This window comes from Pteropus alecto, unplaced genomic scaffold (assembly GCF_000325575.1).
Source record: "Pteropus alecto unplaced genomic scaffold, ASM32557v1 scaffold20, whole genome shotgun sequence".
NCBI classification, from domain to species: domain Eukaryota; kingdom Metazoa; phylum Chordata; class Mammalia; order Chiroptera; family Pteropodidae; genus Pteropus; species Pteropus alecto.
The window spans coordinates 24,929,713-24,952,282 of NW_006436298.1; the positions used below are offsets into that span (position 1 = coordinate 24,929,713).

General features: G+C 37.4%; 1 protein-coding gene across 3 annotated transcripts in view; it reads left to right on the forward strand.

The window, feature by feature from the left end:
* The window catches only part of RHOBTB3 (Rho related BTB domain containing 3), a 59,994-nt gene that overhangs the window by 20,808 nt on the left and 16,616 nt on the right, over positions 1-22,570 (forward strand). For 2 of the 3 annotated variants that reach the window (XM_015590485.2, XM_015590483.2), the window contains exons 6-11: positions 411-776; positions 7,895-8,007; positions 10,878-10,998; positions 15,057-15,230; positions 16,846-17,012; positions 20,853-20,949. In XM_015590485.2, coding sequence (XP_015445971.1) covers positions 411-776; positions 7,895-8,007; positions 10,878-10,998; positions 15,057-15,230; positions 16,846-17,012; positions 20,853-20,949 — 1,038 coding nt within the window. The remainder of the gene's footprint in view (positions 1-410; positions 777-7,894; positions 8,008-10,877; positions 10,999-15,056; positions 15,231-16,845; positions 17,013-20,852; positions 20,950-22,570) is intronic. The other variant, XM_025047755.1, reaches the window with a different exon arrangement.

The window sequence follows — 22,570 nt, forward strand, 5'->3', positions numbered from 1 at the left end:
CTTCAGATGTAAGGTTGGCTTCTTCAGGACAAATTCAGTAATTTGTTTGAATTTTTAAATCAAGTGACAGAAAAGAATGATGACTATCAACATACTAAAATTCAGTGTTTGGAGGGCTGTTTTATTTTGAGTCACACAAATAATGAGAAATATTGCTTATTATAATATTAGTAGGTTTTTCATTTGTACTATAAAAAGCAAATACAGCATTTCTGTGTCTGCTACGAAATCCTACAATCCCTGGATTATTATGTTTTATATGGCTTAATTAGCTTAAACTATATAAAAGTGCTGTTTTTATAGTTCAGAAATGGCCAAATATGTTTTGTTGTATTTAAGGCAAACCTGAAACGACTGGGTCTACAGACCTAAAGAGTAGTTTACTATTTTTATTTTCTTTTTTGAAACAGAAAAAATGCCCATCTTAAAGGCTGAAGCATCACATTATAACTCTGACTTAAATAACTTGCTGTTTTGCTGCCAGTGTGTGGATGTGGTATTTTACAACCCAGACTTAAAGGAGGTTGTGGAGGCCCACAAGATCGTGCTCTGTGCCGTAAGCCATGTTTTCATGCTGCTTTTCAATGTGAAGAGCCCTGCTGATATTCAGGATTCCAGTATCATCCGAACTACCCAGGATCTCTTTGCTATCAACAGAGACGCTGCACTTCCAGGTGCTAGCCAGGGTTCTCCAGGCAACCCACCATTACGAGTCATCGTTAAAGACGCCCTCTTCTGTTTGTGTTTATCGGACATTCTGCGCTTCATTTATTCAGGTATCTTGTCAAATGGTTGCGGTACATTCTCTTAGGCCTTTAAAATGAGGTATGCCTATGGTTCTCAGCTGTGTTGGTTAGTGTTACATTTATCTTCTTCCTGTCATCTGAAGTGAAGATCGTACCTGAAATAGTATTTGCTTATGTACAGGAAGGAATTGGTCCAAGCTTTCTATCTTCCTTATCAGTTTATTTGCCTTGGTTTTCAATCTACTTGTAAAAGCAATAATCTCTTTTCCTACTGAGGAAGAAATACCCAAAATGTGAAAATACAAGAATTTATTGTTCAGTTTCACTTTAAAGAAATAAAATTTTCCAAGTGTATATGAAAACGAATGCCTATATCTTAAAATCTAGCTATATATTCACTTTTCTGTTTGACTCTTAGATTTTGGAAGGATTGAGGAGAGAAATTAGCAGGGTCATTGCATTCAATTTAGAAACCGGAAACAGTGTCTAAAGGTAGTTGAGGCTGAGATCTGATCAACTTTGATTATGACTATTTTAGGCAACTTTTTTTTTTTCTTACTGCACCCTTTTTATGATTCAGCTTATCCATTATTTTTATCCTTATCCTTTTTAAAAACTCAGTAGCAACATATTTTAAAGAATAGAAGTTTAGTCTGAGTCATTTTAGCAAATGAAAGTCAATTAAGAATGGGGAAGAATGAATGCAAAGTGATGTTTAAAGCAAGCATCTAAATATACATATTCAGAGAACTTTATTTTTATTCTTGGGATCGTGTACTGATGAAATTTTAGGTTACGGTCACTCGTTCTCTGAAATGTGTCTAGAGAAATATTTATAATCTGTTTTTAGACATCAAAATTGAGGACAGATAAGAAGTTTATAAAAGTTTACAAGTAAAGAAAGGAAGTATCATTTCCTATCAGAAAGTTTTGGGCAGCCTTCAGGTTGACATGATTGATGGGAAAAGCAAGATTACTTTTTTCATTTGGGTTGTGGTTATATAATTTTGTAACTGAATGATTGTGAAGAGTACAGTTGCAGCATGCCGATCTAAGTGGGTTAAAATATGTAAATCAGTAAAATATATTGTTAGGTGTTAAATCCATTGTTCAGTGACTATTGGCTTGGAAAGGCATAAATAACCACTCCTATGGGGCACAGCAGCACAGTGCCTTCAACGTGGCAGGTTTTCTTAGTGTCGGTTGAATTAATGAGTAGACTTTAGTAGCTGAGAATCATCAAATGAATAAACCAGCCTAAAGACTTCACTTAGTATTACAGATTTTTATATTTAAACCTAGTATCTCACAATTCAGAATTTAAGACTAATTTTGAAAAACCAAATGTTTACATGTTAAAAGAAAAAAATATTTTAATGATATGTTCAGAGAACTATGATGTAAGTGTTTGGCTTTTTTTCCCAGTGATTTTACTGTCAAAATTATGAATTATGGAACAAGTTTCCCACAATGTCCATTGAATACTTTCAAAGGCACACGAACACTTTGAAATCCATTATATCTTCTTTAATATTGTAGCAGTAAAATTGCTACATGTCTCTCCATATACAGAACCTGCTTGTCTTTCTCATAGGGACTGATTTTTTAAATTGCAAAATTAATATATGCAGATATGAAAAAGAGGAAAAGAAAAAGTTCTCATCCTCCAGTCTCGGTCCCCAGAGTCAGTTACCTATTACCAGTTTTTCATACGTTCACTCTTATGCTATTTGAAAGAAATTAGATGTCGGGAAACTTGCTTTAATGAAAATGTAATCTTTCGTTACTGCTGTTTTTCGGGAACCGCAAATCATTCCCCATGGCTGGAACATAGAGTGGGAGACAATGGCAGGAAGGAGATGAGGCTGTCAAGGCTGGTGGGACCTGTTCCTGCCATTCTTAGAAGCTGTTCTAGGATTTTAAGCATAATCAGACTGGGTTTTAGAAAACTCAGCCGTGGTGATGGTGAGAGGAATGACTGGAGCATTCAAGACAGGAGTCCAATGAGGAGCCACTGCCACCCCCGCCCCACCCCTTTCTGGCGATCAGCCTCAGAAAGGCCAACGTTCTGACAACAGGTGCTACAATTTGTCCATCATCTGGGCCAGTGCCTTTCAAACCTTAGAGAGCATTTAAGTCACCTGGGGATCTTGTTAATGTGCAGATTCAGATTCAGTAGGCCCAGGGTGGAGCATGGGATTCTGTATTTCCAACAGTCTCCCAGGTGATACTGATGCTTTGGACCACAAGCAGTTGTAACACCTGCTCTTGAACGACCTGAGTACCAGTTACAGCCAGGGGATAAGGGCGTGGAACTCACCCCGGAGGCCCAGGAGAGGAACCCAGCATTTCCAGCAGTCTCCCAGGTGATGCTGATGCCTTGGACCACACAAGCAGTTGTAACACCTGCTCTTGAACGAACTGAGTACCAGTTACAGCCAGGGGATAAGGGCATGGAACTCACCCCGGAGGCCCAGGAGAGGAACCCAGTTCTTAGTCTTAGGGCACAAAGTCAAAATGGGGTCAGCTATATTGTGCTGAGTGAACTAAGTCAGACAGAGAAAGACAAATAGTTTGTGATTTTACTTATATGTGGAATCTAAAGAACAAAATAAACGAACAAACAAAATGAAAACAGACTCATAGATATGGAGAACAAACTGGTGCTTCCTAGATGGGAGCGGGATTTGGGGCGGGGTGAAAAAGATGAAGGGATTTAGAAGTACAAATTGGTAGTTACAGAATAGTCACAGTGATGTGCAAAGTACAGCATAGGGAATATAGTCAATAATATTGTAATAACTATGTAAGATGTCAGGAGAGTACTAGACTAATCAGAAGGATTACTTCATACATTATGTAAATGTCTAACCACTAAGCTGTACACCTGGAACTAATATAAATAATATTGAATGTCAACTCTAATAATTAAATAAAATTAAAGAAAAAAAAACTGCAGGAAAAGAACAAGGGGGTCAGCTGCAATGCTGACTGATGCAGAGAGCTACTCAGAGCTAGAGCTATCAGTGTCCTGTCGTAGCCCCTGCTTGGAAGCCGGGAAAAATGGATGCTTAGCACTTGTGTGGAAATGAAGTAAACCTGGGAATAGTGATTAGAGGGCTGAGGGGCATGATGGCAAGGAAAACTTGCTGATCTATAAGCCCTTGACCTGTTCGGAGCTCAGACTTCTTAATCTGACACTGAGCTGTTGCATTTGTGCTCTGACCTCTCCTTGTATGCCATGGCCCAGCAAGAAGTGATGTCAGGCACGAGCAGGGCCACAGGGCCATTAACCTGGGGCTTCAGAGCAACAGCCTGATGCTGGTTGAGGAGAAGGGAAAATAAATGCTTCCGTAGGTACCTGTGAATTATTCTTTAATTATTCACAGAGTATAACCTCGGACTAAAGCAAAAGTTAAATTATGTGTAAGTTATGTTTGAAATGTTAGTAAAACTGTATTTGCACAGTAAAGACAATTTTGAAAAATAGAAAATTTATTGAGAGAAAAAAATCAGCCAGGTCCTCATTCTCATATATCTAAACATTTATTGATGTTTTGTTTTATCTTCTAGTCTTTATGACTTGGGCTTTTTAAAAGATATATATTTTTTATCAAATCAAACAATTTTAAACCTACATTTTTTTTTCTCAGAGACTTCTGTAAAGATGACAGGCTCACTTTTTTTGTTTTGTTTTTCTTGTTGTGGTTAAACATTGAAAACTTTTGAACAGAATACGGGTTTTAAGACTCGATTATGAAATGGTTTCCTCACAGAAGCACTGGCCTACTACAGTTATGTTAGGGGGCTGTCAAAGACAGGAGCTGTTGTGCTCACATCAGCCGGGTCAGTAAAGCAAAGGCAGAACTCCATGACATGGCACACTCTGGAATATGAGCAAACACAGGCTGAAAAACCATATTAAACCTAGATCATGCCCTTTTCTTTCAGTGAACCAAATGACAAAGAATGTCTTAATTAAAAAAAAATTAATTTTAAATTAAAAATTTCTTTTTAATCTTTAGGAATTTGAAATTTTGTATATAAGGACAGTTGTGTCCTGTACTTAGGGAGGGCCCATTTGATAGTCTGGTTAATGTGTTAAACCTATGTATAAGATTTCAGTTTATTTTCCTATTCAGATTTCTGAGTAGACACTGGAAAAGCCTGTCTGTTTTGTATATGTTAATTTTCCATTGGATAACAGCTAACACTGCTTGATGTATAAGTATTTAATGACTAACACTAAAGAAGGAGTAATCTGAAAAGTGAGGGCAAGTGGTTTCCTGGTCTTCATAGAATAATCCATAAATGGCATACAATTGTAACATTCTTACAATACTAGACACAGTCTTTATGCTTGCAAATTCCTGAGTCACATGATCTCAGATGGTTAGGAATTGAAATATTTGTAAGAGCCTCAAGAATTTAGCTTTGAGTTCTTCCTGCCACAAATGGCCTGTAGAATTTTACATCACTTATTGAAATGCGGCCAGGGTAAATGAGTATGTGGAAGCACGCTTTCCTCTTCAGTCTGCATAGTATTCTCCAGCTCTTGGAATTCTGTGGCATGCTCTTTTCTACACTGCATAAAAATACAGCTTAGGACTGAGGAGTATACGATGTTTTCTAATTGTCTAAGTAAAGTAAATAAATGCTCTGAGAAGGTAAGTAAAGAAAAATCTCAGTTACACAAGACAGATTAAGTTCTAGAGTTCTGCTGTACCTACAGCGTCGTGCCTATCATTAACAATACCGTACTGAACACTTAAAACTTTGTGGAGAGGTTAGATCTCATAGTAAATGTTCTTACTACACTAAAAAGAAAAAGAAAATCCTAGTCTAAGGATTATTGTCTTTTTAGGACCTACAAGTATCAAAGATGATATGATTAGCATTTCTAATCATGGAAACAACCCGATCATTGGAGTACCCACCCTTATGAACTAGTCTTACTTTCATTTTTAGTTATTGGACCTTTCTTTGTCTGTTCTCAAACAGATCATTGGCCTATAGGGATTTTCCTGCTTCTAATTCCATATATTTAGATTTAATGATTGCTTTCTTTCAAACCTTCTGCATAGAGGTATCATATAGGTTTTATTTAGTTAATATAATTTTACTTTTAAAAGACAATGTTTGTTCTTTCATTTAACACTCCTCAGTGTAGACAATTAAAAATACCTAAACTTACTATTTGCTTTATTCCACTAACTCTGGATTTTGATAATGGATGAAATGTCTAAGGAAAGAGCTGTGGTCATCAGCACTCAGTGCACATTATAATAACCTGGGAGGGTTTTAAAATTGATGTCTGGGCCCCTGCACCAGGAATTTGAGTTCAGTTGGTCTGAGGATGAGATCTCTACCAATAGCATTTTATAAAAGGTCTCCAGGTAAATGTGTAATGCACAGCTAGAGTTGAGAATCACTGCACAGAGTAAATTTTTTTGATTTGATGTCCCATGGCTTCTAAAGGGTTTTTCTGTTCCTGACATTTGTATGCAGACTTTAATGTCTATGTGTGCATGTGAAATTTTCTGGAGAGACAGTCTAAAGAATTTATCAGATAGTGAAAAGAATATGTGACCTTGTTAAAAATTATTAGCGCAGGAAGAAGAAAACTAAAACTAGGGACTTGTTCTAGACTGTACACCTTTGGGAATTTGAGTGGAAGGGGAGCAAATGGAGAAACGAGAAAAAGAATGATTGAAGGTGAAACAAGCGTGGAGTGCTAGAGCCATCGGCACCAACTTGTGAGAACCGATTTGTTTATTCCCAAATCTGTGCTCTGCAATGTCATATTGGTAGCTAGAATTGGACTCTGGTGAGAGTATTTACACCACAGAAATAGCAGATGCCTCAAGTCAGGGCTCTCCTTCTCCCTCCCCATGCCCCCAGGAAACGCTGTAGTCATTATGAAGGTTAGGGGAGGAGAAATGTAAAGATATGCAGGAGTGCCAAGTGCTGCCTTCTGATTAGCTTTAGATCTTGTTTGTATGGACTGGCTATAATTGCCTGATCTCATTGGTTCAATACGTGTTTATTATTGCCCTCTCCACTCCCCAATATCCATGAAGGCATCTGGATACGTGAAGGGAAACATCAGAAGAGATAGATGAAGAGCAGATAGAAAGGACCCCAAGTTACCCAGAGAGGTGAGGTGAACTCCTTAAAGTCACATCCATGATTAATGGCAGAGATGGACCTAGAATCTGGGTCTCCCAACTATGTCTGCCACACTGCGTCTTTTCAAATTATATTTTTAGGAGTTAGGAGTTTCTGTAAGCCATAGGGTGAACTGGGGTGATCTCTCAGAATATCGTGATCAGAACTGTACTTTTGGAAGCTTATCAGCATGGCGTAATGGGGTAGATTTGATGAGGAATAGACCAACTGGGAAGAAGGGAGGCTGCTGTGGGCCAGATGAGAGAGGCGCTTGAGGAAAAGGTGAACTTTTGCTGACCATGGAAAAGGAATTTCCTAAGAGAAAAAGGGGCTAACAGAGTGTGAAATGAAAGTGAAGTGAGCCTAGGAAGAGATAGCTTGGAAGTGGGTTGGGGTGAAGACAAGGTGAGGAAGCGAATAGGTGGGGTGATTTTGCTCCAATGCCACAGTCATGTAGCTCATCAGAAAATTATCTAGCTCCCCTTTTCAGGTCGTTCTGTAGAGATGGCAATGGAACATTATGTGACGCTGACAATACATGAGACCTTCGGAATGCATTGTTCCTACTTCCTATTCCTCTACCTGATGATAGTCACTGCTCTCTATAAGTTTGATTTAATTCAACCTTAGAAAAGACCACATCTGCCTTCTTACCAGGGCAAGAAAATAATTTGGATGTTGGACTACTTGAGATGGTAACTCGTATTCTGGCCTTTGCTGTTATCACTAGCTCACCACCTACTACAGAGGGGTGGCAGCTGTCCAAGGAGGAAGTTTTTAGGATTTGAATAATTTAGGAGAAGGCAAACCGATTTTTTAAAAAATGTGAGAGCTATTTAAATGTTTTAGTGTAATTACAAAGATATATATTTGGTAAAGAAAAATTAGAACACTATAAAAGAAGAAACATTGATATCTAATAAGAGATTTATTTTTTTGTCCCACTTTAACAGAAAAATTCAATATAAATTTGTTTACAGGTGCTTTCCAGTGGGAAGAATTGGAAGAAGATATCAGGAAGAAGTTGAAAGATTCTGGGGATGTTTCAAATGTAATTGAGAAAGTTAAATGCATTTTAAAAACACCAGGAAAGGTAAGTTAGTTTATTGTAAGTTATTTTACTTTGACTTTCTCTGAATTATAAGTGATACACTATGATGAATGTAATATCGAATCATGAGAAGACTCAGTAGACGGATGTTTTCCTTAAGTTTATTTTTTACCATTTAAATATTTTAAATGTAAACACGTTATTTCTCACTATCTCAAATTTTAATTCATGTAAGAATTAAAATATGTGTAAGTCATATCTTTAAAATGTTGACTTGTGGATTCCATCCTCTGAAAATTCTCCTGGTGCTCAGGGAGTATGCAATCTATGTCAAGAATAAAGGGCTGTCAAATTTGTCCAGTTACAGCTAAGCTTGTTGGAGGGAGTACTTGCTCACTCCTCATAATTTAAGTTCAAGTAGTTCTCAGGAGCAAGGCAGTTTCTGTGGTGCCTTTTTCAAGAGTTCTGAGAAATCTGTTTGAACAAGTGAACAGTTAAGGGTTTATTTTTCATCTAATATAGGTTCAAAAGTATAAGCTTCAAAGATTATAAAAATATAGGCTTTCTGTATGGTCATAAACTTGTGCATGTTAAAACTCTAGTCATTTAGATTGTATAGAGTCTATAAGGGCTTTAAAAGTAAATTTGTTACATTTTAAAACAACTAAATTACACAGTTTGGCCACTGTACTCTAATTTCAGATTCTGTGATAAACAAATTGGTTACAGTAGGTAAAAAGCTAAGTTATGTGCAATGCCTACTAGACTATAGGTTTATATTAGATATAAGTAAAAAGTATTATTCCTTTAATTTTTTCTGCAAATGATTTTGTCAGTTCTACAACCTAACATTTTAAAATGTAAAATTGTACTAGCTTTTAATGAACATTCCCCAACTATTCTTTAATTGTGAAATAGACTTTTTTTTTTTTTGACAAAGTAACATGAAATGAAAAGGGCAAGACCTTTCTTTTCTTTTTTCAATAACACATCGAAGCAGGTATACAGAAGCTGTCCGGTTTGATAGATGTGTGGCACTGTGATAGCTCCTTCTGGTCTAATTCAACTGAGTAATGATTTTGTAGAAATGTTCACATAAACCTGCATTCTGTTTTTCAAAAGTTCTCTAGATTAACTAGTTTATAGACCAGTGAAAATGTACATCATGTACATCTGTGTTCTCTCCAAACTCCTGCCCTCACATTCAAGACGTAGGTGGCAAGGGAATCTGTTTATATAGATGTGTGTGTATGTATGTATGTATGTATATATATACATGCATACACACATAATATACATTTACACAGAATTCATGATATACAAACCCATAACCTTTATATGAATGGTTAGAACAGAAGTGTGGCCTTTTGTTCTAAGCCTGAGCCTTTCCTTGGGTTTGATTCTGAACACAGTCATTCCTTTGAGTACTGAGAACAAAATGAATTCTTGCTGGTGAAGGGGCGGCTAGGGGCTGTATGAGTCCATGATATTGAACTAAATTCTTTTCTTTACATGGGAAGAGAGAAGAGTTCTTTGTGCTTTCTTCCTGTGTTTTCCTGGGGTAAGGGTTTCTCTCATTCATGGAGTATGACACGGGGATGTAACACTGAATTTGAAATCAGGAAATGCATATTTAAATTATGCTGCCACGAATTATCTCTGTGGCTTTGAGCAAGTCTTCTCAGGCTTTCTAGAAAATGAGGGATAAAATTGGATGATTTCTTAAGTCCCTATACCTCTCAAGTTCTATGATGCTTTTTGACTGTTACTCTCTGTGTGGCAGTCACATGGATCCTCTCCACCAATTCCTTCAGTGTGTATTAAAGCATATATAAGATCTGAGAATGTACTTTATAAGACTGAAATTTGTATAATCCTGTTTTGTTTCTCTGTCTTGCTCATGGATAGCATTCTGGAGTGTTTTCTTCCTTGTCAGGAAGAATAATATTTTTCCCCCTCTCAACAATATTTTAACTTTCCAGCATAGTAGATTAATCTGGAGTGGGGAGTCGGTGACATTTATTCTTAATGCTGAAGTGGTATGCTTGATTATTTTTTTAGGGATAAATCTTTCTGTATTCCCTGGCTAGGCAGGCAGAGGTCAGAGTTCTGGCCTGGGCTGAAGTTCTGCGATTCAGCAGGGGAGATGGCTGGAGGGTGAGGGAAGAGGGGCTGGCTCTTAACTCCTGGGATGTCTGAAAGATGACAGCAATGACACAAAGCACCAGATCCTGAGTGGGAGCAGAGGAGGGCTGGAGACCACTAGGTCAGACAGAGGCACTGTTACTGGAGTCCATCAGCTGGAGTGAGAAGGTGTGAGAGGACGGATAACCATGGAAGAGGTTCTCTGGAGCTCCAGATCAGAGATCCAGGTAACCTTTTACAGATTCCAGCAGTCCCTGCTGTGGCTAGGAATGGTATTATAAAATTGTAGATTAAGATGGAGATGAACCAGTTTATCACTCTCTGGTATTTTAATAGTGATCTGGTAAGTAGTAGGATGTGGTGTGATAGAGGAAAAATTGGTATTTTTTTATTAATTCCGAGTTAAGTCATTGTGTATGTACTTAATTAGTGAACAAATGAGCATGTTGTGTATGTAAACGTATTTTTCTAGGCATTCATATGAGATAGGACCCTTGGGGACTTAGGACCCCACAGCTTCTCGGCCATAGAGTTGAGTTTTCACTTAGCCAATTCATTCAGTACTGTGAATGCTGCATTGCGCGATGTTGCTCATTGACAGGTAGCAGATGTAGTTCTTAAGGGTAGGCTTCCATGAAAGCTATGATCAGAGATCATTATTTCTTCAGATATTTAGCACAGTTTTTCAAATTCTCTAACTAGCCCATATATATTAGCAAAGCTTTTGGTATAACATTTACCCTTGTATTTTGGGGTTTTTTTTACAGATTAATTGCCTAAGGAATTGCAAAACCTATCAAGCCAGAAAACCTCTGTGGTTTTATAACACTTCTCTCAAGTTTTTCCTTAATAAACCAATGCTTGCTGATGTTGTCTTTGAAATACAAGGTATGGTTCAATTTTTACAAAGTTTATCGTTCACTAGATTGTTTTCTTACCTAACTTTTTATTTTAGCTTTGACTATTTTGGGTGTAGGAATGACAATTCTCCGTTGTAGGATGTGAATTAACACTGACTGAATTTTAAGAAAATCTTCCAGGGAAATGAAGTATTTTATTAAAATAAAAAATATATTTTTTCCTTAGTTTTTTTCCTCCTTATCATATGTTTCATTAACTTTTAGGGACCAGCAAGGGAAGAAGTGGTCTGTATTATCACCCCATTAAATATGTTTGTTTATTTCTTTAAGGTCCCAGTTTTTGAGCCCTCTGAAGCCAGCTCCCTTAAAATTATATTTATTACCTACAGCTCATTTTATTCAGCTCTCTTCCTTTTCATTTGAGCACGGGGAACTAACCATGGGCTGGTGATCATACGTGGCTTACACCAGGTGTCTGTAGGTATTGCTACATTGATTCTTCCCAGCACTCTGAGAATTATCACCAGAGCAACTAAGAGCTGCTTTGTTATCTCTGTAGGAAAGTAATGTTACCTAATTTTAATAAATGTGAGCCGTTTTAATGCCCATTATTGATTATTTGCTTGGATAATTTTTTCACTTTAGTAGATTAAAAGCATGGTCTTAAAAATGAATGTCAGATACCTTCAATTATGCTAGAAGGCGTTGTTTTCAAATGAAATAACTAGAACTTCAGGTGGGCTATTACTAAAAGGAAGATAGAATTTTATGTTATGGTAGAGATGTATGGCAGCTAACAGTCATTCAACTTTTAAAAAATTTCACCCTGAAAAGTTAATTTTACTTTTAATTTTGGCCAATCGCCAAGACAAACTGAATTGGGAACTTTCCAGAGTGCTTTCTGATAAGCTACCATCAATACTGTCTGCAGTGTTAGCTTGGGACACTGAGAATGGGACACTAAGAATGACTTTAAAATACATAAAAAATGATTTGGAAAAAAACCTAACAAGAGACCAAATCTGCTTATTTGCCTAGGAGTTATTAACACCTGTTTGCATAGGAGGCCCTTACATCAAACATTATGTTAGTACAACCGGAAAAGATTTTCAAAGGGAATATACAACACATGAAAATATATGTTATGTTAAGAGAAAAGGAAGAAGCAGTGACGTGGAGAATCCTTTCTCCTTATAATCTCTGGCTTTTCTTCCATGATTCCACCTACAAACCCTTTACAAACACTTGCTCACACCCCCACCTGTGCGGAGGCTGAGTCCAGAAGGGCTGGAGGGCTGGTTGTATGAACAGCAGCGGCTGTGATACACCTTGTAGCCTCTCCAGCTCCAAAACCAAGGCCTCCCAAGGATTTGGGAGCAAAGAGAAGCAGGAAAAAAAGCAGGAGCCAGCAACAGTTTGTCTGCCATCATCTGGAGGTGAGACAAGCGCAGCTTCTACAGAGCGTGGGGAGGGCAGCTTCCAGTGTGTAGAAGGCAGCTGTGCTGTCTCTGGAGGAGGCAGACTCTTTGGTCTAGTTGGGATCTTGCTTGGGTAAATATTGACCATATAATAGGTTTGGCTGTGTTACATTACATTTCTGATCATTTGTTTCCTTGCCTGTAAAGTGGGGATACTAATTTCTACCTGGTAGCATGGTCACAGAGATTGAGGTGGTGTGTATAAAGGTGTATTTGGAGACCTGACTGGTGGACCCCCTTCCCTAGCCCTTGCCGTGGCATCCAGCACTGGTGAGTCAGTGCATGGTTCCCCCTGAACCCAGGGCCTTCTCAGATCTTTCTTTTACAATGTTCCAGGCCATCATCAAAAACTGGCCGGAATTGACATGGGATTATTTACTATCCTTTTAATAGTCATCAAAAAAATACTACCGCCCCCAATTTGTTGTTTGCGTTTCTGTCTTTTTCCATTAAATAATTATTTAAAGAAGCTATGATAGCAGTTTTAAAAGTAGTCTTGGTAAACATTTAGATCTGATATAGAAGGATAGGAGTTTCCATTTGACATTTGAAACTGCATCTCATAAAAAGTGCTTTTACATTCTGTCATTGTTTACTTAAGCAGTACATATTCTAACTAGGCAAGTTTGCAATTTTCAGAATAAAACAAAACATTTCTGAAAATCTCTTAAAACTTGTCAAGGAAATGTGAAGAAGGTATAACAAATGCAGTACTTTAGTATATAATAACAACAAAAATCTTTGAGGATCTATGGAAAATTACTAGAAAACTTGGGGTTTTAAATTTTGTTTTGCTCTTAAAACTCTTTTCCTTTAAAAAAATGCTTCTTAGAGCTATACACCTATTAGATACAGCAAAGGAAAGATACTTTAGGCCTTGGCATTTTCAAGGAACATGTTAATCTTTTAACTAGAAAATTGATTTTTTTCCCCTCCCCGAGTAATTTTTCAGCTCTATCTTATTGCTGTTTAGTGTATAAACACTACATTGTGTTTATTCAGAATGTTTTATACAGTGTTTATATATTTGTACAGTTTATATACAGTGTTTAAAAATATGGCTGTACTGAGGTATTGTATTACAGTTTCACGATAGGACAATATATAACACCAAAACAGTAGTTTAAAAAGGTGAGAAACAAGTCGTTTTCCAAGCTAAATTCCAAGCTTGAAATTGGCTTGAGAATGCTAATTTAAGGTACTGGGTGTTTCACTGCTGATTTTGTAACCACATTATCCATGGAAAATTTGTTAAATTCCAAGGTTACCTACCAAATTCATTCCCCACCCTATTCACTTGGTATTATTGGCCAATCTTAAATTCCTCTGCTTAACCCAAATTATAGTTTATCTGGTTTGTTTAAGTGATGCTTCTAATTTTCTTTTTTCTTTTTTTCATGGTCCCCTATTTAAGATTTTAAAACCTTAAAATTACAAGTCAAATTGCATTACCTGTTTGAATTCTTTGTTAATTGCTGTGTACAAATATAGCTAGCATGCTTTGAGAATGGAAACTGGTCGTCTTGTAGATGGACACTGACATTGAGGGCAAGTGGCCTAAAGGCAAAGAGGCAGGGAAGGGAAGGGGCCCAGAAGGAGGGAGGGTGTCTGCTAGCAGGTGCGTGACAACCTGCTCACTGCGGCCCCTTCTCTCTGCTCCTGTGGGAGGTTTGCCTGTGAAATCACAGTGCCAAGCAGTGAGTTCAAAACTGGCAATGTCGGGAGACGCTTGTGAATCCCGAGAGATTACCGGCTTTGAAGAAAGCTAGTGGAATTTGATGGAACTCTTCTCTTCTTTTCTATTGAACTTATCTAAACTGAAGGCTGGCTGTGGAATCATGGTTTCCTAAGGTGGTGGGAGTGTTGAGAACTGCTTCTCTACCCGCGAGCCCTGTGTGACACATGTCCCTTCTGGCAGTGCCTTGGTGTGGCAGCATAGTAGCTGGAGAAGCAAGCTACTCTCTTTACTAGAGAGCCAGTTTAGTTTAATGAGCTTCAGTGAGAGATGTGGGCTGAGGGGCCCTCAAATTTTAAAGTACCTTTGGCTCTCTCACAGAGGCAGATATTGTTCATTTAGGAAAGAGAGGTTCTTTAGGGAGCTAGTATGCTGGGCAGACAGCAGGGGACTAGGCCATGCCTTTCCATTTCCAGAAAATCTGAAATGCTCTCCTTGGCTCCACAAGAGAGTCCCTTGGCATTCCTTGAATTGGCCAAAAAAGATAATAGCATTGTTTTCTTGGAAAGCACACAGGCAGGGATGGGTGGTGGTATTTCAAGACAATTTGAAAGGATTAAAGGATAGATGTTCCATTATAAACACATAAAGCAAAATATTTCAGTGTTTCTATTTTCAGGAAATATAAACTAAATAACAAATAACTGCTGACTTGCAAATCGTTGGTTTCAAAGTCAACTTTTGAACTCTTTTTTTCGATTAAAAACTAAAAAGTCTCTGAGTTAATGCTGGTTGTCAAACCCCAAAATTTGGTTTCCATGTATCAGCTTAGCTGTGCCTAATACAATACTACTCTAATTAGAAGAAAACTTGTAGAGTAATAACTCTGCAAGCTTATCTTGCTTGGCTTTGTTTCCCTTTTGAACCTTGCAGGTACAACAGTGCCAGCCCACAGGGCCATCCTGGTGGCCCGTTGTGAAGTGATGGCAGCTATGTTTAATGGGAATTACATGGAAGCAAAGAGTGTTCTGATTCCAGTTTATGGTGTTTCCAAAGAGACTTTCTTGTCCTTTTTAGAATACTTGTATACAGACTCCTGTTGCCCAGGTAAGCAGCATAAATGTTATATAATATCTCACAATTCTTTCTTTGTCACCCATTTTGATAAACTGCCTTCTGTAAAATTTGTTTTCACTTAAAGTTTGTCAGAGTTGACATCATGGAATGTGCTAAATTAGCAGGTGGAGGTGGTGTTGGGACAACAGTGAATTTTCAGTCAGTTCGAGTGGAAGAGCAGTGATCAGGTACTTCTTATGAGCTCTCAGACTCTGACATAAGTTCACATGTCCCAGCCAGCAGCACCAACAGCTGGTGGGCCCTGCGGGTGCCTTGGAGATGGAGGTGTCTCGTGCCTAGTGGTCAGTTCAGTTCTACAGATTGGAGCAGAGACCTCCTGGGAGCACTATCCCTTCCATGAGAAGCAGAGGATTGGACAACTGCTTTTGTAGTTCTGAATTCTGACTAAGGCACTTTTAAGGACTTCCAATATTCTGAGACCTCCTTGGTCATCTCTCGGGCCCAGAGGATGTGAGTCTTTTAAAGGCCTTCTTCTGACTTCTCCTAAAGTGAGACTCTACTGAAGCTGACTTCTCCAGAAACTTTTCCTAGGATGTTTAGAATCCCAATGGACTGTAGGATTTATTTCTCTATTCATGACCTAGAACCATCTCTGACTAAGAACTAATTCTCTATGGCACCTTCAGGTTGGAACAAATCTTGCAGGTTTTCACTAGCTGGAGGCACCTTAGAGAAATTGCAGAATCCTTTCTATAGATAGGCCTTTTAGGATGCAGGCACGGGAGCCCCCTTTGATTAATCTTCATCTTTTGGCCACCAGATGGCTCCGACCACAAACACAACTAGAATAAGGCCCCAGTGGCTTCCTCTAGGGCCCAGAGATCTTGATTACAGGAACTCTCCAGGTACACTAGCAAATATAAAAAGAAAGCATACATTTCAGACCATACCTCCCTTCAGGTTTACTACTTTGATTTTTAGATTCGGAATGTATGCTACATTTGTTATTGAAACCTCTTAATTTTTAAAGAAGTAATGAGCCCTCTAGTAAAAGGTTTTAGGAGCTCCCCCTGAAAAAGATCTATTTTTAATGGAATTAATTCTGGTCTTGCAGCTAGCTGGAGTATTTTGGAGTCAGTTTGTTATTGCTGTCAGTGGTAAAGATTGGCTTATCATTTTTGCTTAGTAAAAATGAAAGCACCGATTCTCATCAGAATAAGTGTTAATGTTTATTTTATTATTTAAATACTGGCAAATTTGTATAATAAATTTCAAAATTTGACCAGATTTGAAATAATAAGAAAATTTGGTTTCTCATCATTCTCTTACTAGAGTAATTGACGCTTTGATTTTTAGGTTTTATCTTGCTAATTAGAAAAAATGCTCAGAAAAACAATAATAACTGTAGGACAAAGCACTTTAAAAATTGGTAAAAGGCATGGGGGTAAAATGAGTGTGAAGGCTTTAATTGTTTTTTAAATGGAGTAATAGTTTAGAATGCTGACTCTTTAAAGGTTTTTTTCTAGGCATTCTATCCTACTTTAGATGATACAGTCAGCATATTTTTGTTTTTCATTGTTTTGTTTTAGGTCATAAAAGAAGTGGTTTTATTGTCCATTTTTTCTTATTTCTCTTCTTGCCTCAGCTGGCATTTTCCAGGCCATGTGTCTCCTGATCTGTGCTGAGATGTACCAAGTGTCCAGACTGCAGCACATCTGTGAGCTGTTCATCATCACACAGCTGCAGAGCATGCCGAGCAGGGAACTGGCATCCATGAACCTCGATATCGTCGATCTGCTCAAAAAAGCCAAGGTAACTGGCCCTATGTCTCTGCTTGTTTTGTGTTTTTTTTTTTTTTTAATCTCATAAAAAAATTATATTACTCTTTTCAAAGTTCTGTTTATTAAGAGATATATTAGTACCTGTCTTAGTTTAGAAGTGTGGCTAAAGTGCCCTCATAATAATTTCTGTGGGTAGGTAATTTTGAAGAATAGGGTTTTTTAGCAATCCCTTACTAAGGAGGAAGAATTTGCTGATATGGAATTCTTTCAAGTGAATGGCCCTTATTAGAGTCATTTGAGTGTGGTGTTATATATTGTCATGTAGACATTATAGGAAATAGAATTTACATTGAATTTCCCTAAAATGATGATATCTTAGGTTTCCTGAAAAGAAGATGACAGGATTGGTCCATACATACTGATAGAATCGATTAGGCTAAACTGATTTATTTGTTCATTTATTCATTCATACAGTCACTTCATGTTTTGAAGTTCCAATTGTTTGTAGGAGGTATTGTGTACTTCATTAATCTTTACACACCTTTTGTTGATCTGTCTCACAGTATCAGGAATATAATCAGTAAAAACATTTGAGTTGAGAATCACTACAGTACACCATGCTTTCCGGCCTCTGCTAAGCTCAGGGCCTTTTTGATTTTAATAATTGTATTGCTGCACTTTCTAGGGAAGAAACAGTTTACATATTCAACTAATTGTGACTGACTGTAGTTACAAAGACCCTAGAATATGAATCTGACAAAGGACTGGCCTAGGTCTGGAAATAAACTAGGTCTGCTTTCTTGACATTTATTTCTGGGACTCTCAGATGTTGTCCCAGTCAAACATCTGCCATCTCCTCCTTTCCGTTCTCGTTTATTTCTGGAAGCAGGGAGTGTATCCAGACGGGTCATCCAACCCTCGGTTATTCAACCATTTCTTCGCTTGCCCTAGGACAGTTTTAAGGCTCGCAACTGTCGTGGTACACAGATGTACTGAACTTGTCGTCAGTTGAACCTTCCTAGGTCTTTTCACAGGAATATATTTGATCCATCGTTACAGACTATCAGAACTATGTAAAATGTTACCTGGCATATAACCTATTGGTTAACCCTATCAATTTTGGCATCCAGATTTAAAATATGTGACAAGTCTGTCTTCATCCAAGTTGTTGAAATAGAGCCAGATAGTGGGGCAAAGGACTGACTCTGTAACAGCTAAAACCTGGCGTCCAGGCTGAGATGAATTCATTAATTGACATATATATTTCTGTGCATAGGTGGGAGCTCACTTAAAGCATCTAGGTCATCTCTTACTATCTTCTTAACTATGTTGGAGTTCATGTCTCATAAACAAGTCTTAAGATCACATATATTTAATATTAGGAATAAAAACAAATTTAAAAAATCCAGTAACCCTGTAATACATTTACATTGAGCTTGAGATAAATAGCTACCCTCTAGATTTAATTTAAAAATTCTTTTTTATTCTTTCTAGCATTTTCACAACCTCAGTTCATTTTTGATGTATCATTTTCATACTATGCTAACAAGTCTGTCAATCTTGTTTAAAAAATGGGCACAGCTTATCTTTCCTTATCTTGTAGTATCCTTTTAAATAGTTCGTGCGTAAGAGAACTTCCTGTATGGTTGCTCTAATTTCTTTTGGTTCCTCCCCTCCCAAACACCCACGCACCCACACACTCCACACACTCCACACACACACACATACACACTGTTCCTCATAGCGTCATTTATGTTTGCATTATCAGAAACTCTTCCTGACCCGTTTTCCCTGAGTGTGGTTTCTGACTATGTGATTATTGCTCTTTTTTCCTTGAATTATAAAAGTCTAAGATAACACTTTTTTAATTCTGCTGGGTTTTTTTGAAGACTTTTCTATTTGCTGGGATGAAGCCTGCATTTACCAGTTTTTCTCTGTTTTAATCCTGGTGGTTCCTAATTTGGCAATTATGGTTCCTAGATAACAGGATAATTTTCTCCCCAAGTTTTCTTTGAAGTTTCTAGCTTTATAGTATACCAGCCAGTTCGTCCTGTGGTCAGAATTTAGTTAACCATTTCCTCACTTTTTCTCTGATTTCTAGGAGGTGAAATTGTCTTTTAGCGGATGTAGACTTCCAGTAGCTCTCTGAATAATTGAAATTTCCAATCCTTCTATCATTTCTACCAGTTTTGTGTTGTGTATCAGGAAAGTATCATTCATACGTTCAATATATATGAGGAGTTTTGGTATTCTCTCACTTTCCCCTAACCTATCTCAATTTTTTACCTTGATTCTACCTTTAGATTTGTGTATTTCCATCAGGTTGAACTCCTGACCTGTAACAGAGGCTTCTTTCTCTTAATCAGATCAGTTTGTTCAGATTGAGGTAGAGATTTCCTTATCTCTACTCCCCTTTAAGCCCTGTCTAGCCAAACTCATGATTCCTATGAAGTTCTACTTACTCTCATATTAAAGTTTTAAACTCAACTTCTTATAATCTGTGCATTAATATTTGGCTGCGTCAGGCCACCCATTTTGTTTCTAATCTTTTCCTGGTGAGTTTCTGGGTACTTTCTCCACTATCATTATTCTTTACAGAGTTATTTGGCTTTATGGTTTTCTTTAATGCCTTTCTTTTTTATTCTGTCATTTATTTTAGGATGTTTCTCATATAATATTTTTGAGATGTCATTAAAAGAGCTATAGTTAGCCCAAAGGTAGAAACAACCTAAATGCCCATCAGCAGATGAATGGATAAACAAAATCTCTATACATACAATGGAATATTACTGAGCCTTAAAAGGATGAAATTTTAATACATGTTGCGACATGGATGAACCTCGAAGGCATTATGCTAAGTAAAATAAGCCAGTTAGATAAAGGACAAATACTGTATAATTCAACTCATATGAGGTACCTGGAATAGTCAAATTCATAGAGGTAAAATAAAATAGTGGTTACCAGAGACTTGGGGTAGGAGGTAAAGGAGAGTTATTTAATGGATAAAAAGTTTCAGTTTGGAATGATAAAATAAAGTTCTGAAAATAGATAGTGGTGATGGTTGCACAATAATGTGAATGTACTCAACGCCACTGATCTGTACACTTAAAGATGGTTATATATATTTTATCACAATGATAAAAAAAAAGAACTACACTCGTGTACCAAAGTTGCCTGCCAGCAAGTTGTTGTAATCTGAATTGAGCGGTCAGGTGGATCAGAGAATACACTGATTGGCACCAAGACGGCGATGTCGTGGCCGTGTTGCTCTGAGATACCCCTTCATTAGCTGTCGGAACTCAGAATGAGAAATGTGCTGGAAATCCTCTTCAGCATAACAGTACATCTGAGATAAAAGCAACTCTTCCCATAGAAATATTTACACATTGCAGCCTGTACCCTTAGGCTGATGACATTTCTTCCTCAAAATAATTTTTGGTTTGCTCCTCAGGTGAATTTGTTTAGATTTGACCAAGTATATACGTTTGCTAACCATAATCCTATCTCTGCTACACAGATAGAAGTGAGGTTAGTGAACACCATGACCTTAGATTAAAAGCTTAAACTAAGTCCCCAAGAACCTCAAATAGTATTTGTTAGAGATGCAACCACTTATCTGCTTAAAGACATTCAGCCACTCCAGCAGCGGTGGCTTGTTACTCACTTGATTCAGTTTCTTCATTGATGCAATTTTATTATTATTTGTTATTAATGCTCCTCTTTCCTTTCTGTTGTCAGAGTAGGCTGAAGGCAACATCGTGTACAGACACATTAAACATGGATTTGGGCCGTCCATGAGTTCTCTCTGATCTAATCATCATATTGCTGGTCATTATGTACAATATTGTTTTACTTTCCATTTTTCTTGCAGTTTCACCACTCTGATTGCCTTTCAACCTGGCTGCTTCATTTCATTGCCACTAACTACCTCATCTTCAGTCAAAAGCCTGAATTTCAGGATCTTTCAGGTAGATTGCCAATTACTATGTTGAAAGAAAACTTTATGACTTTATGTTCTTTGTTCTTAGATTTGAGACATAATTTGTAGAAATAGTAGGGGTTTTCTTTTGTAATGTAAAACATTTCTTTTAAATATGCAGTGCAGTAATTGAGGACACTGTGACTTATAGTCACCTGTGTCACATAAGTAGATTGACCTGTGTTATTCAAGAAGTTTTCTAATGATTGTTTTATTGCTCACAATCATTTTTAAACGCATTTTTTCCTTAAGTATAGAGATAAGGTGGCCTCAGGTGACATTTGGTTTTAATAAATGAGCTCTTGTTTTTAACCACCCAAGGCAGAAGCAATTAAACAGTACAGATTTAAAACTTTTTGCAAAGGAATCGTAACTATTATGTGTTGTCTATAATATATAGTTCTATTGTACTGATATCTATATCTATTAAGTATATCTATATAGGAGTTGACTGTATTACTTGAGAACAACATTTTTTTTATTGCTCAAAGAGTGTTGCAAAACTTACTGAACAGGTAATTTTAAATTATAAAGATTAAAACCAGTCAAAGGTTGAGCTTCTTTATGTTGCATAAGAGGAAAGAAGATGAAAATAGACTGGTCATTAGAGTAGACAGTCTAGATACAGGTTTGCTCATCATGTTACCTAGAATAGACTTAAGGAATAATCAAGTTAAAAGGAAAAAGAAATTAAAGACAACTTAGTCAAGTAGTTACAAACTCTAAACAGAACTATCCTAAGAGACGCCTGAAGGTCTTCCACGGTGGGGGCAGGGAGTGGGAAGTGGGTGAAGAAAGAGGAGGGAGTGAAGCAGAAAAGTGAAAAAAAGGAAAGGGAAGGCTAAAATTTGTAGTTCTTGGACTCACCCTTCCCACCTTTAACTAGTTCCACTTTTATCTGTTTTGTATCTTAGAGTTTTACATAAAACTTTACTTGTAAGAGAATCTGCTGCTAAAAGATGTGAAAATCTCTGGTTTCATTGTACAGTTAAGGAAACCAAGAAATAACACAGTCAGTTTTGGGCAGATGTGTTGACAGATGTATTCAGCCAGTCAGCAAGCATCCTCTGCCTGTTGGGAGCATCCTTACATAGAATTCAGTTGTTAGTGCCGTAGAGTAACATAATAAGTCAAAGCAGAACAATGGATATTTACTAACCATTTATACTTTGTGCAAGGAAAAAAAAGCCCATTCATAAAGTATAAAGCATGCTCTGCTTGCTGTTAGCAGGGACATTCTTATACAGTTAGTCTTTTTTTTTTCCCCCCAAGCAAGTGAATACTTTTATTAACATGGTAATTTTCTAATACATGGTAGGGTTTTGACCTCAAATACTTGTCAGTTCTGCTACTCAGATGAACTTACAGCTGGGCAACTTATGAACCTTGAAGACACCTAGTTCCTGTCCACTTTAAGGTTCAGTGCAGACAGTCCTTGCTTTTCTTCCCTAGCCCCTCAAGGACTTGCAAATATCTCTTTCTTATTATACCCAGAATCCCCTGAAATACATCAGGGTATTACCTCAACTTGTACAGAATACCCAGATTCATCCTCCATTCTAGGTTCCCTGTCAAATAAAGCTGAATTAGGTTGTCCAAACAAACTTACC